Source organism: Camarhynchus parvulus, chromosome 12 (genome assembly GCF_901933205.1).
Source record: "Camarhynchus parvulus chromosome 12, STF_HiC, whole genome shotgun sequence".
NCBI lineage: Eukaryota > Metazoa > Chordata > Aves > Passeriformes > Thraupidae > Camarhynchus > Camarhynchus parvulus.
Window position 1 is genome coordinate 4,381,469 of NC_044582.1, and position 19,551 is coordinate 4,401,019.

Below are 19,551 nucleotides of genomic sequence, written 5' to 3' on the forward strand. Positions count from 1 at the left end.
TTTTTAAATATAGAAACCTGGTGTGAGCTATGCCAAAATGCTATCCTTTTTATTTGATAGTGTAATACGTGTATTTATTTCTTTTTAATATTGATGTCAGCAGGCTTAGCTGGACTCTTTGGGAAACTGCTGGTCTGTAAGATTGAGAGGCAGGTATCCTAAGACTGCACAATTAAAGGGATCTGCAGCTTTTCTCATGAATGGAAAACCCAGTGACTTTTCTCTAAAATAGTAGTACTTCTTGGGGCGGAGGCAGGGGGTGGAATAAGTTAAAACAATTTTTTTTAAACAAATCTGCTGACTAAATTTAAATTAATTGTAAATCCCAGCTCAACTGAGCGCTCAGTGTCTCTTTAGCATATGCCAAGAGAGTAATATTGATGCCTCTGTCTTCCTCTCTAACTAATCCTTTCTGAAGGCTTGGCCATACGTGACATTTAAGCGGATAGGAGCAGTTGCTAATGTTGATGGATACAGCTCAAGATGGGAGGTAATTTTTCCTTGCTGTGGTGGTGTAGGTGTTCCTGGTGAGAGCTGACACAGGCAGGTGTCACTGAAATCGAGGATCTTGTACAGAGCTGGAAGTTAAGGATAAGTGTCAGCTCCATAAGTGCTCGGTGGGGTTTCTCAGACCTGTGGCTGAGTATGAGCATATAATTGATTTTTTTCAGTTCACTGGACAAACTGGAGGAGGGGAAAAATAAATTCAATTTTGGTTTTTCAAGGCTTTTTTTTAAGTGAATGCCTTGTGTAAAAATGGAAATTTTTTTGTGAAAATGCTTCAGAAGATGTGTGAGTAACTTTGATACTCAGGGTAACCTGAATATACCTTTGATAAAATAATTGGAAAAGGAAAAGAAACAAAAACTCCCAAACCCAACCCTCCCCTCAGCTCTGTCTGTGACCTGGTACCTTCACACTGGCAGCCCCACGGAAGGCTTTGCTCTCTCTCCTCTGGCAGAATAGGGGGTTTGCTGATATCTTCACTCATCTCATTTCCTAGATTTCCCCTCCCCAGCCATGCTTCCAGGGGACAAGAGGCCTCTTCAGGAAGATGGGAAATAGCATAAGTTACATTAGAAAACTGAGAAGGCTTGGGGGGCACAGTTAAATCTTGTTTTCATCCATCATCTTGTATGTTATTGACTGGCATGAATTTTGCCTCAGTAACACACATCTATCTGCCAGCCCTTCCCTCTGTCCTGCTGGTTCCTCACCCCTCAAAAGTGATGCTTCAGCTCTGCTCTGCCCCTCAGCTCAGGGCATCTTTCTGCTTGGGTAATTCTGCCCAGCTTTTGGGCTGTGCTGTGTAATTCAGAGTCCTCCAGTGCCCAGCTGAAAAACAGTTGGGTTTCTTTGCTCCTTGATCTCTGAGAGAGCCCCTCCATGGTTTGGGGGCTGTGGGGGAGTGTGTGTGGGCTGCCTGGGGGATGTCTCTGCATGAAGAATGGAATCATTAGGTGAACCTAACAAAAGTGCAACCTCCCTGAGCTGGTCTGCTCCCTCCCACCAGCACTTTGCTCTGCTGCTGGCCTTACCTTCTACTCCTTCTGCTCCTGCCCTCCTTTTTTGTGGTGTCCATTGAGAGAGAAATGTTGCTGTGAGAAAAGCACTGAAGGCAGTGCCAAGTGGTGCAGAGGCAATTGAGTGTTGCTTTTCCAGGTCAGACAGGAGATTTGACATTTGCCTGGGCAGCCGCTGAAGCCAGGAAATCTCATTAAAAGAAGGAGAATTATCAAGTTCTGTGGATTTAGCAGAGGGTTTATTTGTTGTTGTTTTTAACTTGGTGTTATTGCTGTAGGGTGCAATCTGTGTGGCTGAGTGCATGGAAGGGCGTTGTGCCTGTTGGAAGGCCTGGCAGCTCCCTCCCTGTACAGGATGCAGGATGTGCCAGTGCCAGCTCCCAGCCCTTCCCTCTGCCCTGGGCCTGGCAGAGCCGTGCCTGGCCCAGGTTGGGCTCTGCTGAAGGTGCAGAGCAGCTGAGCCCTTGGGCACTGTGCTCTGTGCTTGGCTGCTGGCTGTGCCCAGGTCTCTCCCCTGGTGCTGCAGTGATAATCCATTGCTGCAGCAGGACAAGACACCTTTAGCCCTGCCATGGCTCAGGGTTTGCTCTCTGCCACAGAGCCCTGCTGAAGCAATAAGCTGTTTTCTGTACTCCACAGCCCTTCAACCTTGTTAATCACTCTGGGCTTAAATAATTATGTACTGCAAATGTTTATATAAGGAGAAAATAAAGCCTCAAGCCTTGCAGTTTTTGTTGTAACTTTTTCTCCCCTCTTCTCTCTGTGGTGCCTTGTGCATAAATTTTGAAGTCTTGAAGTTTATAACCTGCCCCAGATGTAATTCTCAAGCAGTGTGTTCCTGGTACTCTGCCCTGCCCTCAGTGCTGCAGAGAGCAGTGAACTTAGCTGAGGCACTGATTTCCTCCCTCTCCCTTCAGTCCCTTGCTTATCTGCTCAGTGTCAGGGCTCTGACTCTTTCTCTCTCTTTCTCTCCCTTTCTCTTTCTCTCTTTCCCTCCATCTCTTGCAGTATGCAGTACTGGGCCAGGAGGCTGGAGCAGGAGATTGATGGAGTGATGAGGATATTTGGTGGAGTCCAGCAGCTCAGAAAGGTAAGCTGTCTTTCTTTTACCTGTGCTGCCTTTCTTGTGGCAGTGAATGTTCTCATCTGCAGAAATCACCTGTGTGAACCCTTGCATTCTGTTCACCCTCTCAGCTCACTCCATGTGCAGGGTCATGGCTGGCTGTGCTTCTGGTTCTTGGGCAATCAGATGCATTTGTCAAGTGTGTGGGAGTGAGTGTGGTTTGTTGTATCTGTCTGTCTCTGGGGCTGCATGTCACTGCTATCTGAGCATGTACCTCTCGAGTTTTTCCCATATGACACACTAAAAAATAATAAAGTAAATGAACCTTTCCTCCAGGGACTGAAGGTTGTGTTTTAAATTTAAACTTGTGTTGGCAAAGGAGGAAATGTTGAAAGGATAATTTTGCTAGCCATTGGAAGCTCCTTGTTTTTAAATATAATTGCAGGTAAAACTGTAGTTGTTGTTTAGCTTCTGTTTCCAAGTGCCAGAAAACAAAATTCAGTTACTGATGCTGGCATCTGCCTCCTGCTCCCTGAGGTAGCACCAGGATGCAGAGGCTGCAGAGGCCAGGCCTGCTCTTCTCCTGGCAGCAGTGCTCTGGGTTAGGTTAGGGCAGTTACAGAACAGCTTCATTGGGGTTTATTAGGTTTGGGATCAAACAGCCTTTGAAACCCTCCCTGTCTCCCTTTCCCCATAGAACTCTGTTTCCCCTTGCCCACACTCTTGTGCTGACTAGCTGGTTTGAAATTGAGCAATTTGGAATAACAGTTAGGGTGTTAATCTAAAGAAAATAGACTCGTCTCTGGAGTGATAAATATGTTACCCCAGAAGAAAAGCATGGGTGTATTTGTGTTTTCTGGTGACAGTGACATGTTCTTCTCAGATGCCAGTTCTTCATGGGACTCCTACTGTCTGTCTTGCACTAGTAGCTGTATTGGCTTAAACAGAACTGCTGATATTTTATACTGTTGCTTGTAATCCATTGTCTAAACACAGAGGTCACACTATTTTCTTTCAAATGCATTGTGAAATGAGTTTACCTGAAGGCTTGCAGAACTCTTCATGGTTCATCCATTCGTGTTCATATTTGAGCTTCAGAATGGTGTGTCTGGGCTTTGTGTGCATTCATTTCAACTGAACTTCAGCTGGATTGATACAAACTTCATGTGCAGCATGAAAAGCATATACACCCACTTGGGTTTCAGCAGATATTTCTGAATGTAGCCATGCATTTGTGCAATGCAGTTTTGCATGTTGGCAGGGTCTTAGAGCTGGGGATGTTTTCCAGGCAATACAATGGTGCAGCAGCCAGCATTCTCTTCAGCAGAGCACAGTCATGAAAAACAAAAGGATTGTTACTGCATTTTTGTACAGGTCCTCTCTTACAATTTATTCTTATTAGTTTTGATTTTACTCTTTGCATGTTAAATAGGTATATCATGTAATTTTTTTAATGCCATAATTAAAGGGAAATTACACCTCCAATTTGCCAGCACTTGACTCCTATTGGCCAGTCAGTCAATTACAGGTAAGAGAGCTTCCCACTTTTCCTGTTTAATTCTTCTGGTAGAACATAATGCAGTACTTCAATGGATTAATACTGGAAACACTGACTACAGAGGGATTGAAAGGGTTTTTTTTGAAATCTGTTTTGGAATCTTCTTGTGAAGGGAGGAAGCTAATTATTGTATCTGGTAAATGCATAAACCAGCTGAAGCCAAGAAATGAGCTACTGAAAATTCCACTGTGCAGCTGTTTGAACACCAGAAAGGCCTGGTGCAGGCTGTCTGCTGATCTCTAGGGGAGAACTTGGGATCTGGAGTTCAGGTTTGATTCGTAGATGCAATAACAAGTGGATGATACTTAAGAACCACGTCACTCGCTAGTGCACACCAGCACAGCTTCACTGATGGAAAATGGCACAGAGTGCTTCACCCTGAAGAACTCAGAGCTGTACCTGCAGGGAGTCCCTACCCACCAGCTGCACACAGGTTCATTGGGGTTACAGTATGGGAGCTGTCTGGTGTCATAAAGTGGTACTAAAACCTATTTGGAGACACGGATTTAAAAAGTTAAATTTAAAAAAAAGTCCACATTCTCCTGCAACCACACTCAAAATTTAGAAGGTGAGCAGGCAGAGGGAGAAGGAAGAGCCCCTGAGGAGCTGTGGGAGCTGAAACATGGTATAGCTAGAAGCTAATTCCACCCACTGGGATTTCACAGGAAGGCTCATCATTAAGCAAGAGTAGACCCATGCAGGGTAGGAAGAATAAAGAAAAATGAGGCAAGTAGAGCCTGTTTTTTGCTACAAGTTGCTGATGCTCTTTGGGCTTTCCATGTTGGCCTTGAGCATGTCTGCAGAGGGGACTTTGGGTTCATTGTGCATAGTGATATTAGAAAAGTGCTCCAGTGGGGGGGAACAGTGCTGCAGTGTCACCAAAGACAGAAATGGTCCTTCTGAACTTGGTGGGGTCTCTTGGGAGGTGGTGGGTTCCACTGCCAGCTCTCATGGGACTATGAAGCTGTAAGCACTGGAGGTGGGTCCATGCCAGAAATGGATCTTCCCTTCCCAGGCCTGACTACCAAAGTGACAGACCAAATAATAATAAAAAATACCCTCCTCTGAGATTTGCCAGGTTTACTTACAAATCTTTTTTTCTTGGGTTGTTGTGAAAGGATGAAGATCTGTTCTTTGGTTATTGCCTGAAATCATAACTGTTATGGCATATGAGGCATGAAATTTATTGTCAGAAATATGGTGTCCAGGAACATAATGGTGCTGAATATTTTATCTTCCTGGAGCGCTGCCCATCCCAGAAAGATTTTTGTTTTAACTCTTCAGTCACTTCCTTGAGTTGGGGTACTAAATGTTCAATGCCCCTGCTTCCCTCCTGTCCTGCCAGGTGGACAGGCAATCCCCTGGGGAGATTTTCCAAGCTTGTACCACGCAGATGCTCCTTTGCACAAGGGGACCATTTTTCTGGAGCATTTACCGGAGGGTGAGAAGCTCTGAGATGTAAAGAGGAGTCATGCCAAGGGCTCTTCTTTCAGCTGTGAGGCATCACCTTGCTTCTCTCCTGACGTCCAGACCTTGAAAACACTGAAGAGCAGATGTCCCCATCAGACAGACAGACTGGCTGTGGTGGGCCACCCATATGACTGAACACTGTGGGCTGGGAGCTGCAGGGAGGAGCTTGGCCTTGCTGAGATGATTCTCTGCCTGGTGAAGTCAGTGTTCAGCCCTCGGGGTGCCTGTGGTGCAGCATCCTGTTGGCTGGCTGGTTCCTCCAGGCATGCCTCAAAACAAATCCCAGCACTTGGATAAGGGCATGTTGCTTTGCCTCCCTATCCTCGCCTCCCTCGCAGCTCACCAGAGATAATTGAGAGCAGAAATCACTGCTAATTTAGCTCTGACTGGCACGATGATATGTGGGACCCTATAATGCTGTCTGAATAGATTGACATTCTTAAAATAATTATTTCTAGAATAAGGAATATTATACCAAAAATATAACTCTCTGATTTCCAGGTTTTTTTTTTCTGTTAGTGACTTCTTTGTGGCTATAGTGAACTCTTCACTTTGCAGAACAAAAAATATTTTGTTTTGACATTTCTTGCTACGCTACATCTCTCTTTCTCCTAGTTTTTGGCACAAGTAAAAGTTACTAACTTTAGTCAAAAATGAATTAATATTTTGTCTTTCCAGCCTAGATGCTGCAAAACCTGCCCCAGGGTAGACTGCACTCAAGAGATTTCCCATGCTGGTGCAGCCCTGTCCCAGCCTCCCAGTGTCCTGCTGTGCTGGCACCGTGGCAGCACCGATGACAGCAGAGCTGTGTGTGCTGCTGGGCTTTGTGCCTCACTGAGCAGCTCCCCTGGATGTTGTGTTAAAACTCCTTTTCTGGATAGCTGGGCTGAGGCTCAAATCTGCCCTGGCTTGTTACCTAAATTGTGTTTGATCCTGTGTCTCCTGAGGTGAGCGGGGAGCTGGTCAGAACATCCCCTCCTCCAGTACCTGGCATCCCTGGCTGCCTCCAATGGCCTTGTTTCCTTGCTGGCAGCTACTGAGGGAGCCAAAGCCTTTCAGATGAGAGGGGGAAGAGCTAAGAGATGTAAATGCTGAGCCCCCTTTCCTGCTCTGTCTTCCTTTCTCTCTTTCTTTCTCTCTTTCCTTCTCTGTATCCTGCTTCCATAGCAGGATAGAGCTCTCTCCGGGAGGTGCTGTATCCTGCCACAGACAGGCTGCAGCAGGGGCAGGGTGGGGCAGCAGAGCTGGACCTGAGCTGCACTTGCTCCTCCTCTCCAGCCTGTCAAGCTGGTTTTGTACCCTCTTCCCTTTCCTTTGGGCAGCCAAGGGGAGTCAGGATCTGGATCTGCCTTGCTGGTGTATGGCTGAGAGATAAGGATTCTGCTGGCCTTGGTGATGAGAAGCCACCCAGTCTGCAAAGGCTGAGATGGCCCCAAAGCTGGCCCCAAAGCAGGGGAGCAGCCTGCTGGCTGAGCTGGGCAGGCAGGGAGCCTCTGCCTGAGCTGTGCTTGGTCCTCAGCATGTACAAGATTACATATTATCTTCTGACTGCACAGAAAGGAGAACAGGCACAGGAGAAAAGGAGACTCGTGCTGTGCCCTTTGGGATGCAGCCCCACAAGGAGTTTGCTGATTGTGGCACAGCAGAAGTGGCTCAGCTTGGTCCTTGCAATCAATATACGGTTTTACTTCAGTGGATTTTCATGTCTGTCTTCTATTCTTGCTTGTTATCTTGTACTTTGTTTTGCTAGTTTGGCATCTCTGCCTGGCAGAAGTGCTGCTTTCATTGCTGTGGGTTTTTCTGACAGGGAAGGACCCTGCTGGCCAGGGCTTGGGGCAGAGTGACCAGGATGTGTGCAGGTGTCCCCACCTTTGTCTCATCCAGCCTGTCCCTTCTGCTCAGTGCTGCTTCCTTGATATACTCCCTCTTGTTTTTAAAGCACGGCCATGCTTTAGTTCAGGCAGCTGCAGGTGAGGAACTGTGATTGAGCCATGCACAAACACGAAGTTGAATTAAAAAAAACTAGTATACTGGCAGAATTTTGCCTTGGGTCTGAAGAGCTGAAGTGGCATCTGCCTTGTGTAGTGCTGCAGTCACTAGCACTCCTCCTGTGATGGGGTCTCTGCAGTACTGAGTGTTTCACGTGGCTCTATGAGAGCATCCCTTACAAAATGCTGGTACAGAGCTAGAGCCTCTTTAATGCCAGCACCAGGAGGTGAGGCATGCTCTTATCAAAGGAGCTGTCAAGGTTTTCTGTTCAACTTTTTTGATCTTGGGTAACTACTGGAATAATAATAAGTTAGCCTAAATCTCCCAAGTAACTGTGGTATTACATGATGTTTAATTTGTTCTTTTGTTTTCTCTGGGTATAGAAACACTCAGCTGGTCATTCAGTAGGGCTGGAGAATCTGAGAAGTGTTAATGGAATTTTAAATGAAGGATGCAAGAGAATCAGAGTCCCCCTGCACAATGCTCTGGACACAGTGTCTGAGAAGCCTATCTGCTTCCAAAGGGCTCTGTCACGTGGACTGGGCATTTACAGAAACACAGTGATGTGGTTCCTTATTCCCAGCATGGCAGAGTTGGGAATTAGATCCTCATCTTCTGACATTCAATCCAGTACTCTCTTCTAAACACCATAGCAGAATTCATCTGGCCTTTTCCTTCTGAGGTGTCAGCCCCAACCCCCAGAACAGGAGCTGAATGATGCCCAGTGGCTGCACTGTGCTCAACAGAGTTGAGAGGAGTTTGAACCCAGAGCTGGGGCAGCCCACAAAGCCAGCTGCTTATGCCACAGCAGCACTGAATGTTCCAGATGCTGCCAGGGAGAAAGGACCTTACAGAGTTTTCCAACAGCTAGTGCCTATCTGGGGGCTGCCCAGGAGGATGGGCTCTGTACCCCAGGGAGATGATGCTGAGCTCCAAGGCCTTGGTTCCCAGGCTCATGCATAATCTGCCTGATCCTTGCCTTGCTCTCCTCTTTTCCCTCCCCCTCTCCTAGCAGCGTGCACACAGCCTGCTTCCGCACACCATCACTGTGCCCTCCCCTGCTCCTCATGTTTGATAAGAGGAAGTGTGTGATGCCAGATAAACACATTCCTGTTCCAAACTGCTTGGGTTTATTTTAATCTGCCTGGGCCGTTCAGCAGCCTCAGCACTCTGTTCAGCACTGAGTGCAGAGACAACACTATATTACCAAGAGGAGCATTTAAATGTCCTTAGGCTTGCAGCAGCTTGGTTGGGAAAGAGGGATCCTCTGGCACCCCTTGCTTGGGCCAGTGTGTGCCATTGTTAGCCCCCTTACACCCATCATCTCACTTCTCACTCTTTCTCTCTACTAGAACCATATTGCATCCGTACTGCGAGATGTCAGGGAAACATATGCTCCAGCTTTTAGTACATTTGCATAATTAGAGTAATGTGTATGAATAATTTATAGCTGTATGTGGCTGCTCAGTGTGTGACGTTAGCACCCCTCACTAAATCCTTTCCAGTGGGTGGTGCAGATCCTGCACCAGAGCCATTGTGCTGATGCAGTGTGCAGCCTGTTGGCAGATGCAGGGGCCCTGCTCTGAGACATCAGGGTGTGCATATATCTGTGTATGTGGTTGTGTCTGTGTGTGTATATATATATATATATATAAAAATATATATATTTAGTGCAGAAAGATGGGCTTTTACAGTTCTAGGGGAAGAGCAGACTGGAAGTCTCAAGGCTAAAATGCCTTAGACTCTTAGGCTCAATACTTGCTCCATTTATGCAGAAGCTGCGAATGAAAATGTTCTGCAACATTTGAAAGCTGAGGCAGGGATTTTTTCAGCAGGACTCAGGTGTGATTAGTTTGTGTGCCAGGATTATGTGGGGTTTTTTTAATTACTTTTTCAGATCATAAAACTTAGCACCTTGCAGGGGAGAGGGATAAACGTGCTTGCACTGTGTCACAGAGCCTGATCTCAATCAGTTGGTCAATAAATAGTAGCAAAGTATTGCCTGGACACTGTCTCACTATTTACCAGCTCTTTAATGTGTGACTTCTCATGCTGGAAAGCCCAGAGTGCCAGGTAGGTGTTCTAAAGGAGTGATCTGAGTGGCTGAATCCTGGTATTTATGTTCCAGTTAATTTTAGCTTAAACTATATTTGGTCCTTTCCAAATGTTTGAGAGCCTTGGCTGGAAAGCGCTGTGTAAACTGGAATGAAGTGCGGGCATGCACAGTTACTGACTCATTAGAATTATCCACTGGGAAACTGAGGCAGGTGGTTAGGCTGAGCAGGTCTGCAGAACCAAGGTGTGGTGCAGCCTGGACTGTTCTCCATCGTGGGTACAGCCAGCAGGTCCACAGAGGGGAGGGTGTGTTTAGAAGGGTAACAAGCAGAGTAACAGTCCTTAAAGCCCTTGCTTTGAACCTTTCCACTTTACGGAATTACTTTGTGTAGATAATACACTTGCAGCCAGTTGGTGAGTCTGCACAATCAAAGGGGACTGCTGTTGAGTTTTATGGAGTAATTTCTGATTTATATTGCTGTCAGTGACAAGTTAAATGAGCCCAGCATTCAACAGAGTGATGTTCAGGTGTGTGCATCTCCCGAGTGCGCTGCTTTGCGTTTTGCGTCCAAAAATGTAGCTGATGTACCCAGCCAGTCAACAACCATGTTTGTAAAATCCTCATGAATATTCAGTGAAACTCTTTGAATTGATGCTGTTGCCATTACACAGCCATATGAATCCATGGGAAGGATGCTTGGCTGATGTTTCTGGAAGCCTCCCTCATCCAGGTTGTCCTGTCCTTGGCTGAAGGAGCCTGTGTGGTCCCCACATTCATTCCAGCTGAAGTTGTTAACTTCAGGCTGTGTTTAAAAATAAAGCAAGGCAAAATCCATACCAACTCTGCCAGAATGCAGCATGAATAATTAGGTAGAGATCATTAAAGTTTCCCTTCTTAAAAACATACATAGATTATTCTTTAATGGAAAGTTAATTGTTTTATTATTCTCTCCAGATGGTTCTTTTCCTTTACATTCACAGGGGAATTGATATAGCCTGGAATTCAGTCTCCTGTGAGCAGAGCTGATAACCAAAAATGCAACTCTATCACTGATCAAGATACAAAACATAGAAAATATGTATCTGTATTTCATCATAGTTTCAGATTTTTCCCATTCTATGTTTTTTAATATTATTTATGGGCTTTAAGTGCCCCTTCAACTTGAAATGCTGCAGGCTGGGGAATTTGCATTTCTCTTCCTGATAGGTTTGTCAAGCAAGCACTAGGTATTGGACACTACTGGATCCTGGCATTCTTGTGGATGATCCATCACTTCCATTCATCACTGGACTGCAGAGGAGTGAAATATGCAGTTATACTGGAAGGTTTAAAGAAGGAAACTGTTGTTAGATACTTGAGGTTATTGTGTGGAGGCAGCAGTAAGATGTGTCACATCTCCTTTGTTCAATGTGTAGAAATGCAGGAGGGCTTGGGAAGTTGGGGAGGCCAGGGAGGAGGTGACTCCTCAAGGGCACAGTTGTGGTTGTTCTGTTCCAGTGTGGCTCCAGCCTGGTAAACAGCAGCAGGCACTTTGCATGTTAAGAGTGTTTATTGTGCCTCATTACAGCAGATCACCTCTGACATCTGAGGTGAATAACTTGAATGGGCCACTTATTTCAAACACCCATCCGTGCCAACCTATTGGCCTGCAGTGATGCTGCCAGTTTTATAGGTACTTATTTCCTTTTAATTATTCTGAGTTAAGATATTATTGTAAGGGAGGGAGAGAGAGTGGAGTCTGTTATTAGATCAGTCTTGCCTTCCTTGTAAACAGATCAACTGGACTTCAGTACTGGGTTAAAGCTGTAGTTTGCTGTTGCTTTACTGAAAGAGATGGCTCTGCTTTTGGAGGAACTGCCTCTTGGGAGACTCCAGATCTTGATAATCATCAGCTTGTATCCTTTGCATCTAACTTTGACAATTCTGCATACAATGAGCTTGAAAAGCTCCACACTCTTTTATGTCTTAGGAATAAACGAAGTTCTCTCATGATTTGGGAGGTTGTGTCCAGAGCAGAGCGAAGGAAGGTGAACAGCCTAAGGAAGAAATGTAGCAGGAAAGTGATGCTAATGGTTATGGATTCTCCTTCCTCTTCTGTTGCTCTTGGGCTGATCAGTGCCAACTGATATATGTGGGGCATTCCCTTTTTATTTTGGTATATTTAGGAGGATTTCTCTGTTTCATTATTTTAGATTTATATTTGAGCTTGCTCGTTGTGATTCAGTTATTCCCTGGGCTTGAGCTTTTATTGACTTTTCTCCCTTTTCTAACTGACCTTTCACACCTGGAAGCATTCAAGACAGATTTAGTATGTGTTTGCTCAGCACCTACTATAACCAATAGTGTCATGCTTTTTTGGACACTGACCATAGCATAAATATTAAATAGTAAGTAAGAGCACTGAGAAAAATCCTGCCTGAATGAAACATGAGATTTACTGATGCAAAGAGATGCCGTGAATGAGAGGCATGGCTATTTCTATCAGGGCAGTTTCCTAAATGCCTGGCTGATGTGGCTTGGACTGGTGGCAGATCTAAATGTCTGCATGTGTCAGGAGCCACTCTAGGGATTGTTTAAGAAGTAGCATTAGTTATCATCTGTTGGATGCCCAAGCAAAGCCTTTGCTTGTAGCTAGGAGGCAGGGAGCAGATTTTCAATTCCCTGCTGTGACTGTAAGGCCAGGTAAATAGAGAAGAAGGAGACAGCAGGGGGTTTGTGTGACTTGAGGAGCAAAGAAGATTGTAATGGTAAATGTTGGATTACTTTTAAAAACAAGTAGGTCATTGAAGATACCATAGTTGGTGAATAGAAAAAGAAAAAAAGGTGGATTTATTCCTTGTTCTTCTAAGATTTGTTACACTCTAAAGCTCATGTCACTGCTCAGCATGCTGTCAATTTTAATTTTGGAGGTTCTTTGTTTCTGTCAGTGGTCCAGCAAGGATGACACTTAGACCTGATTAGGGGCCTGGGATCTTCAAAGGAGCCTTGGTTCCCAGTTTCCTTGGGCATTATGAGTAGGCTGGGCCTTAGTGTAGTGCTTGCTGGGAACATCAGCTGTTGTTCTGTTTCCTGCTTTAGCAGGATTTGCATGTGACTCCACAGTCAACTCAAATAGTTTAAAATTCAACTTATCTTTTGTCTTCTGCCCCTTTTGCAGAGTGCTGGCATGCAAGAAAAACATCCATCCCCATCCCTGCCTTTTGTAGAAAGCAACAGGTGGTTACCTAACATTCAGTGATAATAATTTGCTGTGAGGTACAGACATGGAATATTCATAGCATTGCTACTGGGTATGTCCAATTCTGAGTAGAAGTGATGCCCCCAATATGTTCTGAAGTGCCCAGTCACTTGGTGTTCACTGAAAAATAAATCCTAGCATGGTAATACCATTCTTACCTCTAGTGCATTTGATTATTAAAATTACTTTCAAACAAGTTTACTTTCACATCTCAAAACTGGAAAGAAGAAAAACATCCAAGTTTGGTTCTGTAAATAGGAAATTGAGGCTTGGGTGAGGAAAACCCTTATTCTGCACAGTGAGTCTGATGGAGATCTGGGGAGGGAACCTATGAATCCCAACTCCAGGGTATATCTACCAAATGTCTTCTTTAATAACAACTGTTCAGTTTGTCTCTTCTGGCTAATTACCACATCTATTAGCACTGAGCAGTGATTCCTAGGAAATGCAAAGTGAGAGAGAGAAACTTTCAGCTTTGAATTCTCCCTTAGGAAACTTATTTCTGGCAAATTTCAAAAGTGGCAGCTTCTTGTTTATATTCATAGGGCCTACAACACATGGCATTTTCTCGTTGGCTCTGCCCTCAGCTCCCTCCCATGACTGAAGTGATAAACCATCGTCCTCTCCATGCCTCTGCTGCTGGTGTGAGTTTTCAGGGCTGTGCTCCTGATGCAGAGCCCGAGCAGCAGTTGATTGCCAGCTTTCCCTCCTCCTTAGATGTGTGCTAGCTCTCGAACAACATTTTGAGGTGCCTGAAGCATTCTGTGGAAGAAAATTAATTGGTTTTGACAAACCACAGCAGTCCCTTGGGTGCCTAGGAGTGCAATGTTTATTGAAACCAGGCAGGAAATCAAAATGCTCTGGTGTTCACTCACCTCCAGTGCAGCTGTATTAAAAAAAAACTAAAAGTAAAAAAATCCTTAACCTTCCTCTGGACTATTCACTCTGACATTTGGATCGTCCGCTGACTTTCTAATAAAACCTCCTTTTTCTTTCAGAAGAGAGGTTAGTGGTTATGAAAGATGCCAGAATGACAGCCCAGGGAGTAGATGGTCTCTGTTGACCCACAGAGCAAATGCAGCATCAGGGCAAATGTACTTGCCATTGTACTTCCACCTTGACCTGTGGCATCCCAAAGGAGGGTAGGGAATTGCAGGTTTTCAGCCCTTCTATACTTGACCTCTCTGCTTACACAACTTAATAAGGAACCAGGCTTCTCCTGCTATTGCACTGCAGTATTAAGGAAGGATTTTTCATCACAGGTGTAGGTGTAACAGCTTCAGTGCAAACCTCAGACTGAAAGCACTCTGCTAGCAGAAACCATCTCCTAGCCCCACTCTTCCAGGAGCCTGGCCTGTCTTCCTAACATATTGGCTACAATCTGATTAATTTCTAACACATATGCTGATACCCAGTGCAAATTAAAGAAGATTCCCTTGTACATGACACATGTGTTATGTGGGTGTGGGTGCCCTTCAGTCAGCCACTGGCTTGAGGTCGCTGCTCTGCTCCGTGCAGAGCTGCTGATGGGAGTCATTAAGTTGCTATCAAGTTTGAATTAGTGTTGATTCACCTCTAAAAAATAACCAGCAGTGTTCTTCACACAGCCCTGGAGGCAGAACTGGGAAATGAGGGGAGTAATTTTTAAACAAAAGCTGGTTAGTGCCCAGGTGCAGTCACAAAGTAGGGTTGGGGTTAGTTTTACAGGGGTGTCCACTTGCCAGCCTGTAAAGTGGCGTGTGACTGTGTCCTGCTTGATGAGACAATCTTTTTACAGGTCTTTTGGTGTCCGTGGGCATCCCCTGGAGTGGTGTCAGTAGAGGAAAGCCACATACTTTCAGCCTGTAGGATCAGGTTTATCATAGATCCCAGCCTCACAGACTGGAAAGAGTACTGGAGCCACTGGAAAGGCTGCTTGGAAAGGATTCACAGACAAACGATGTAATGGGAGTTACTCAGCTCCTGCAGCACCTTATTGCAATCGATTCCTGGGGGTTTAGCAGGTTCTCTTTGTGTTGTCCATCACCACAAGATTCATATGGGTATGGTATGGGTGCACACTCTGAATGCAGTAAGCAATATGGGGTGTGTTAGGCAGAAGGTCCTGACATCCTTGTGTGACCTCTGTAGCTGCAAGTGCCAGGCAGAGGTGGGACACCAGCTTTGTCAGTGAGATCAGAAACTCTGCAGGTGGAGCAAAGCTCCTGCTGATGTCTGGGGTGACAGAGATGGGGAAGGGATGGACAGAGGAGCATTTGCTCCTAGAGAGCTGCTGTGGTCTGGCTCCTCTCAGCTCCTCACAGAGGTGGAGCAGGGCTGTGTGGAGGCTGTGCAGGGCACAGATGGGGAGCCAGCCCTAGGAGGTCCTTGAGAAGAGCAGCTGATGTGACTGCGGCAGGGAGGGGAGGGTGGCAATGGCTGCTGGCTCTGCGTCACCCAGACGGTGACAACTCCTTAAGCAATTAATTAGCGCAGCTGAGAGCCTGAGCTCCGTGCTAAAGGTGAGCTGCAGTTGTACCAGCAGAGATGCACAAAGGCTTTATTGTCTGGTCTGGGACCTTGCTGGTGTTTGTTACTGCAATTCTTCTATAGGCTATTCATAATCTTGTAGAATAGCTGTAGAAGCATTGTCTTAAAAGTCCAGCAATGTGGGAGGCCAAAGAGGGGTCATCAGCAATCCTAAATGAAGCTTTGGTAGGTCTGGATACTGCAGGAGAATTACTGCATAGGTTTCTTCTTCACCTTTTTTTCTCCTCTAATGATTCTGCTTTCTGGCATAACAATTACCTACTTTGGATATCAATGTCTGTGGGAAACTGGCTCAAGCTAAAATGGTAAATTAACTGCTCTGAAGCTTATGTCCCAGATGTCAGTAGTGATAGATTCTGTCGAGTGGTTTCTAGCTAGAAAAGACTTTGAGCGGTGTCATTTTTCATGGGAAAACTTCCCATATGCTTCTCCAAGAGGCTTTTCTGGGCAATTAAGTGACATGCTGTATGCAGAGATAACATGAATTCAGAGAGCTTTTGCACTTCATCTTCTGTGACACAGCATACATGGGATGTCACTGGTCACCATGGGTTTGGCCCTTGGTCTCAGTTACTTCTGCAGGAGCAGGGTTTTCCACCCCTGCAGTCCCCCACAACCAACAGGACTCCTGTGATATTTGTTATATGAATGGTGAAGCTGGGACATGGGAAGATCTGTGGCACAAGTAATGCCATCCTACACTCATCCACTGAATGGCATAGTGGGCACCAAGGCCTTTCAGCTCCTGAGCCAGAGGGATGTCAGGTAACAGAGAAACAACACTCTGGATAAGGAGTACGTGTCATGGGAGTGAAGATTTTCATGCAACTGAATGGCCACTTCTTTTTCTCTCTTACTATAAGAGACTAATAAAGTTATTCTCACAAGGAGCACCTGTCTCTGTAGGGGAAACCAAAGTGCTGCTGTTCACTTACTGGGCAACATGACAATGAAGTCTGGGGGAAAAATCAGCAAAAATCACCATTTTTAGATGTATGCAGAGTGTTTCATGGCCCTTGGCAGAGCAAAGCTACAGCATGGATTGTGATTTGGGGGCTGGCTTTCAGAGTCCCCTCCAGAGATGACCCTCTGGTGGCACTGGCTGTTTCAGTCCCTGTATGGCTCCATCTCCTCCCAGGAGTTCAGCCCCCTGTGATTTTCCTTGCTTGACTCCTCTGTGCCAGCAGTCCTGAGGTTCCTGCTGCTTTGCATTACAGCCTTGTGTCAAGAAATCCCAGCTCCTGAGGTCAAGTGCTAAACATTGGCTTCTTTATCATATATTTACTTAGGAGGATTTCATTATACTGAATCTACTAGCTTTGAATAAATTCACATGCAGTAAATTTATTCTTGCTCTTTCTGAAGGGACTTGTGTGCTAGAGAAAACTTTGAAGACAACCATTTATACCAAAAGCAATTACTTTTGTGGTAATTTTGTATGTATTTTACTGCAGATACTGTATTTCTGTTTGACTACGAGCTTTATCCTAAGTGGCACTGCTGTGCTGGAAGTTGAGAAAGTCAGATGCTTGAATTTTGGGTGCCCCAACATTTTCACGTGGCTAACATGGAATGTATTTGTCTGTGCACTCATTTGAACAAACTCCACTTCTCTGAATAAAGCTACAGGTTGATCTTATCAAAATCCACTTGTAGTTGCTCCATGTGAAATGGGAAGGTGGGGTTGTTTTGTTTGCTTAGTGTTGGTTGATGTTGGTAGGGGTTTTTTGCAACACCACTGCATCAGCTTCTGGTTATTGGATTTCTTCAGCCAGGTGGTAGAGATGGTCTTTGATGACACTGCAGAGGGCATCTCCAAGGCCTCCTCACTCAGCTCATGAGTGTCCAGGAACCACTCTGCAATGGGGCTAACTTGAAGGATTGGCAAAAGCAGCTTACTGTGGAGGGATAGAATGTAAGGAAATAAAGATAGTGCAGAAGGCAGTCTCACACCTGAGGAGTTGCAGCTGTACTAATCACCAAAGATGAGGAACAGGCCTGCCCTTAACAGGCCACAGCTGTGTCCAATAAGAAGAGGAGTGCCACAAAAGGGTCAGCTGGTTGAGAAGGGAGATGGAATTAGTTGGTTGTGCTGAGAAGGGAGATGGAGTCGGTGCTGTGAGGAGCTGCATGTGAGAAATCACCATGAAGGTATGGGAGCTTTGCAATAAGATGACAATAGCTTACTATATTATTTGGAATAATAAACCTGTAAAAAATCTTTCTGCAAGTAACTTTCAAATGTGTGATGGGGCCAAGCTGAATTCTTCACCTCAGCATAATATCATCTACACAGGAACTCTTTCTGGTGTCTCGGTTGCAGCCCTCTGCACCCAGGATCTCCTACAATCACTTTACCAAGTCCAAAACAAATCAGGAGGAAAAACTCAAGCAAGAATTTAGGCAGTTAGGCCTGATAATCCATTAAGCCTCTCTCCACTGGTTTGCTTTACATGCTGTTCCAGCAGGTAAGTCTTGCTGGTCCTTGTGATAAGAAAAAGGCATTCTTTGGGGCTGGAGGTTTGGTTTACCAAAACTGTTGGTTGTACAGATATCACTGGGGATAATAGCTGTCCATCCTACATCTGAATGTGCCCTTAGTATTTCCAGAGGGCAAACATGCATGACTCCTTTTGAAAATGGACAAGGGAAAACTGGGGTATTGTGTACTAAAAAGAAGTATGTTCATATTAAAATTTGGAAGGGTGGGTTTATTTTTTTCTTCATCATGAGTTTCTCATTACAAGATTAATTTAATTTAGAAGTGGCTTATTAACTAGCTTAAAAAAGAAAAATCAAACCAAAAACCTTAAAGAAATATAGGTCCCTGTTAAATTGCAAATTCTATATTCCATGCTGGATTATTGTTTTATGGGGGAACCAGTGATAATTATACTGTACATATCTACATAATTCACCAGAAAGCAAAAACTGCTTTCCAGGGGAAATTATTATATAGAAAAAAATATTTCATAATAAGCTATTGCTATTATAGTATATAATATTTGTGCTCAAGCCTGAATCTGAGATTAATAAAAGATGTGTCATCTGAACAGCCCTCAACATCCCAGTCTAAATTTTGTGGCTATCTTTAACCCTTGCAATAGACTGATGAGGGAAATCACTTAAACCTTCCTAATATTGCTGCAATGAAGTAGACAGAAACATTTATCTGAGCATTTCTATGGCATGAGAATGTTGCGGTGTTTTCTGGGCTGTTCATTATCCACTCACATCTGGAGGAATCATATCCCACTTGACTTCTGACCTTTTTTCCTTGCATGGCATTTGGTTTAGGATTTAATGACAAGTAAAAAGTTTATTTCTGGGTCAGCAGGTCTGTGAAATTTCAGTTAGTCCAGATAGGGCACAAACTTGAGCAGGTTTTTGTCAAAAGGAAGGAAAGACTTTTGTGATTCAGGTAGAAAATAACTGCTCAGGATGTCTGTGGTTAGGTCCTGTCTCTGTCCTAGCCTGCTCTGGGAGCCTGGGCAGGATTCCTGTATCTTCCTGGTACAGCAATCTATTGCTGGATTTCCCTCCCACAGTGAGGATTTCTGACTTCACATTCACTGGGTGTTAGCAATGCCTGCCACAGAGAAATCTAAGGACAAACTGCACATTGTTGGTTTTTTCAAGAGGAAACCAAAAGAAAAGTAAGCACACTGAGAGTGTTTTGTAATTCACGTTTTGAAATTGGCACTTAATAGGTTGCGATTAGCATGAACTGAAAGCAAAGAAAAACTTTGGGCACAACAGGGCTTTGCAGTACTTTTTGAGAATTCAGGGAGAAGTACATTTTGGCAGATTTTCTAGTTGCAGCTTCTCATGTGCTATTATAGCCCTCTTCATGGGGATCCAGCAAACCCTGGAGAAATAAATCACACATGGGAACCCACTTAAATTTTCCCCGTGCCAGGCTTCTAAATGGGGGGCTAAGGCTCAAGCTGCTTCTAGTTATTGTGGTCTGCCTCAGTTTAAGTTATTTTTCTCATGAAAGACTGAGCAGAAGTGAAATTGGTGCTGTAATAAAAGGTGTCCCTATTTCATAAGGACCTTAAAAGCAGCTGCTGAGGACAAACATTAGCCTAAGAAGGTCTCCAGGGGTTGGCTTTGACGGAGGTA

At 44.8% G+C, this 19,551-nt stretch overlaps 1 protein-coding gene across 2 annotated transcripts in view; it reads left to right on the top strand.

The window, feature by feature from the left end:
- Positions 1-19,551, top strand: part of CACNA2D2 (calcium voltage-gated channel auxiliary subunit alpha2delta 2) — a 209,397-nt gene that overhangs the window by 19,496 nt on the left and 170,350 nt on the right. For both annotated transcript variants that reach the window (XM_030956631.1, XM_030956632.1), the window contains exon 2: positions 2,532-2,613. In XM_030956631.1, coding sequence (XP_030812491.1) covers positions 2,533-2,613 — 81 coding nt within the window. In that variant the 5' untranslated portion in view covers position 2,532. The remainder of the gene's footprint in view (positions 1-2,531; positions 2,614-19,551) is intronic.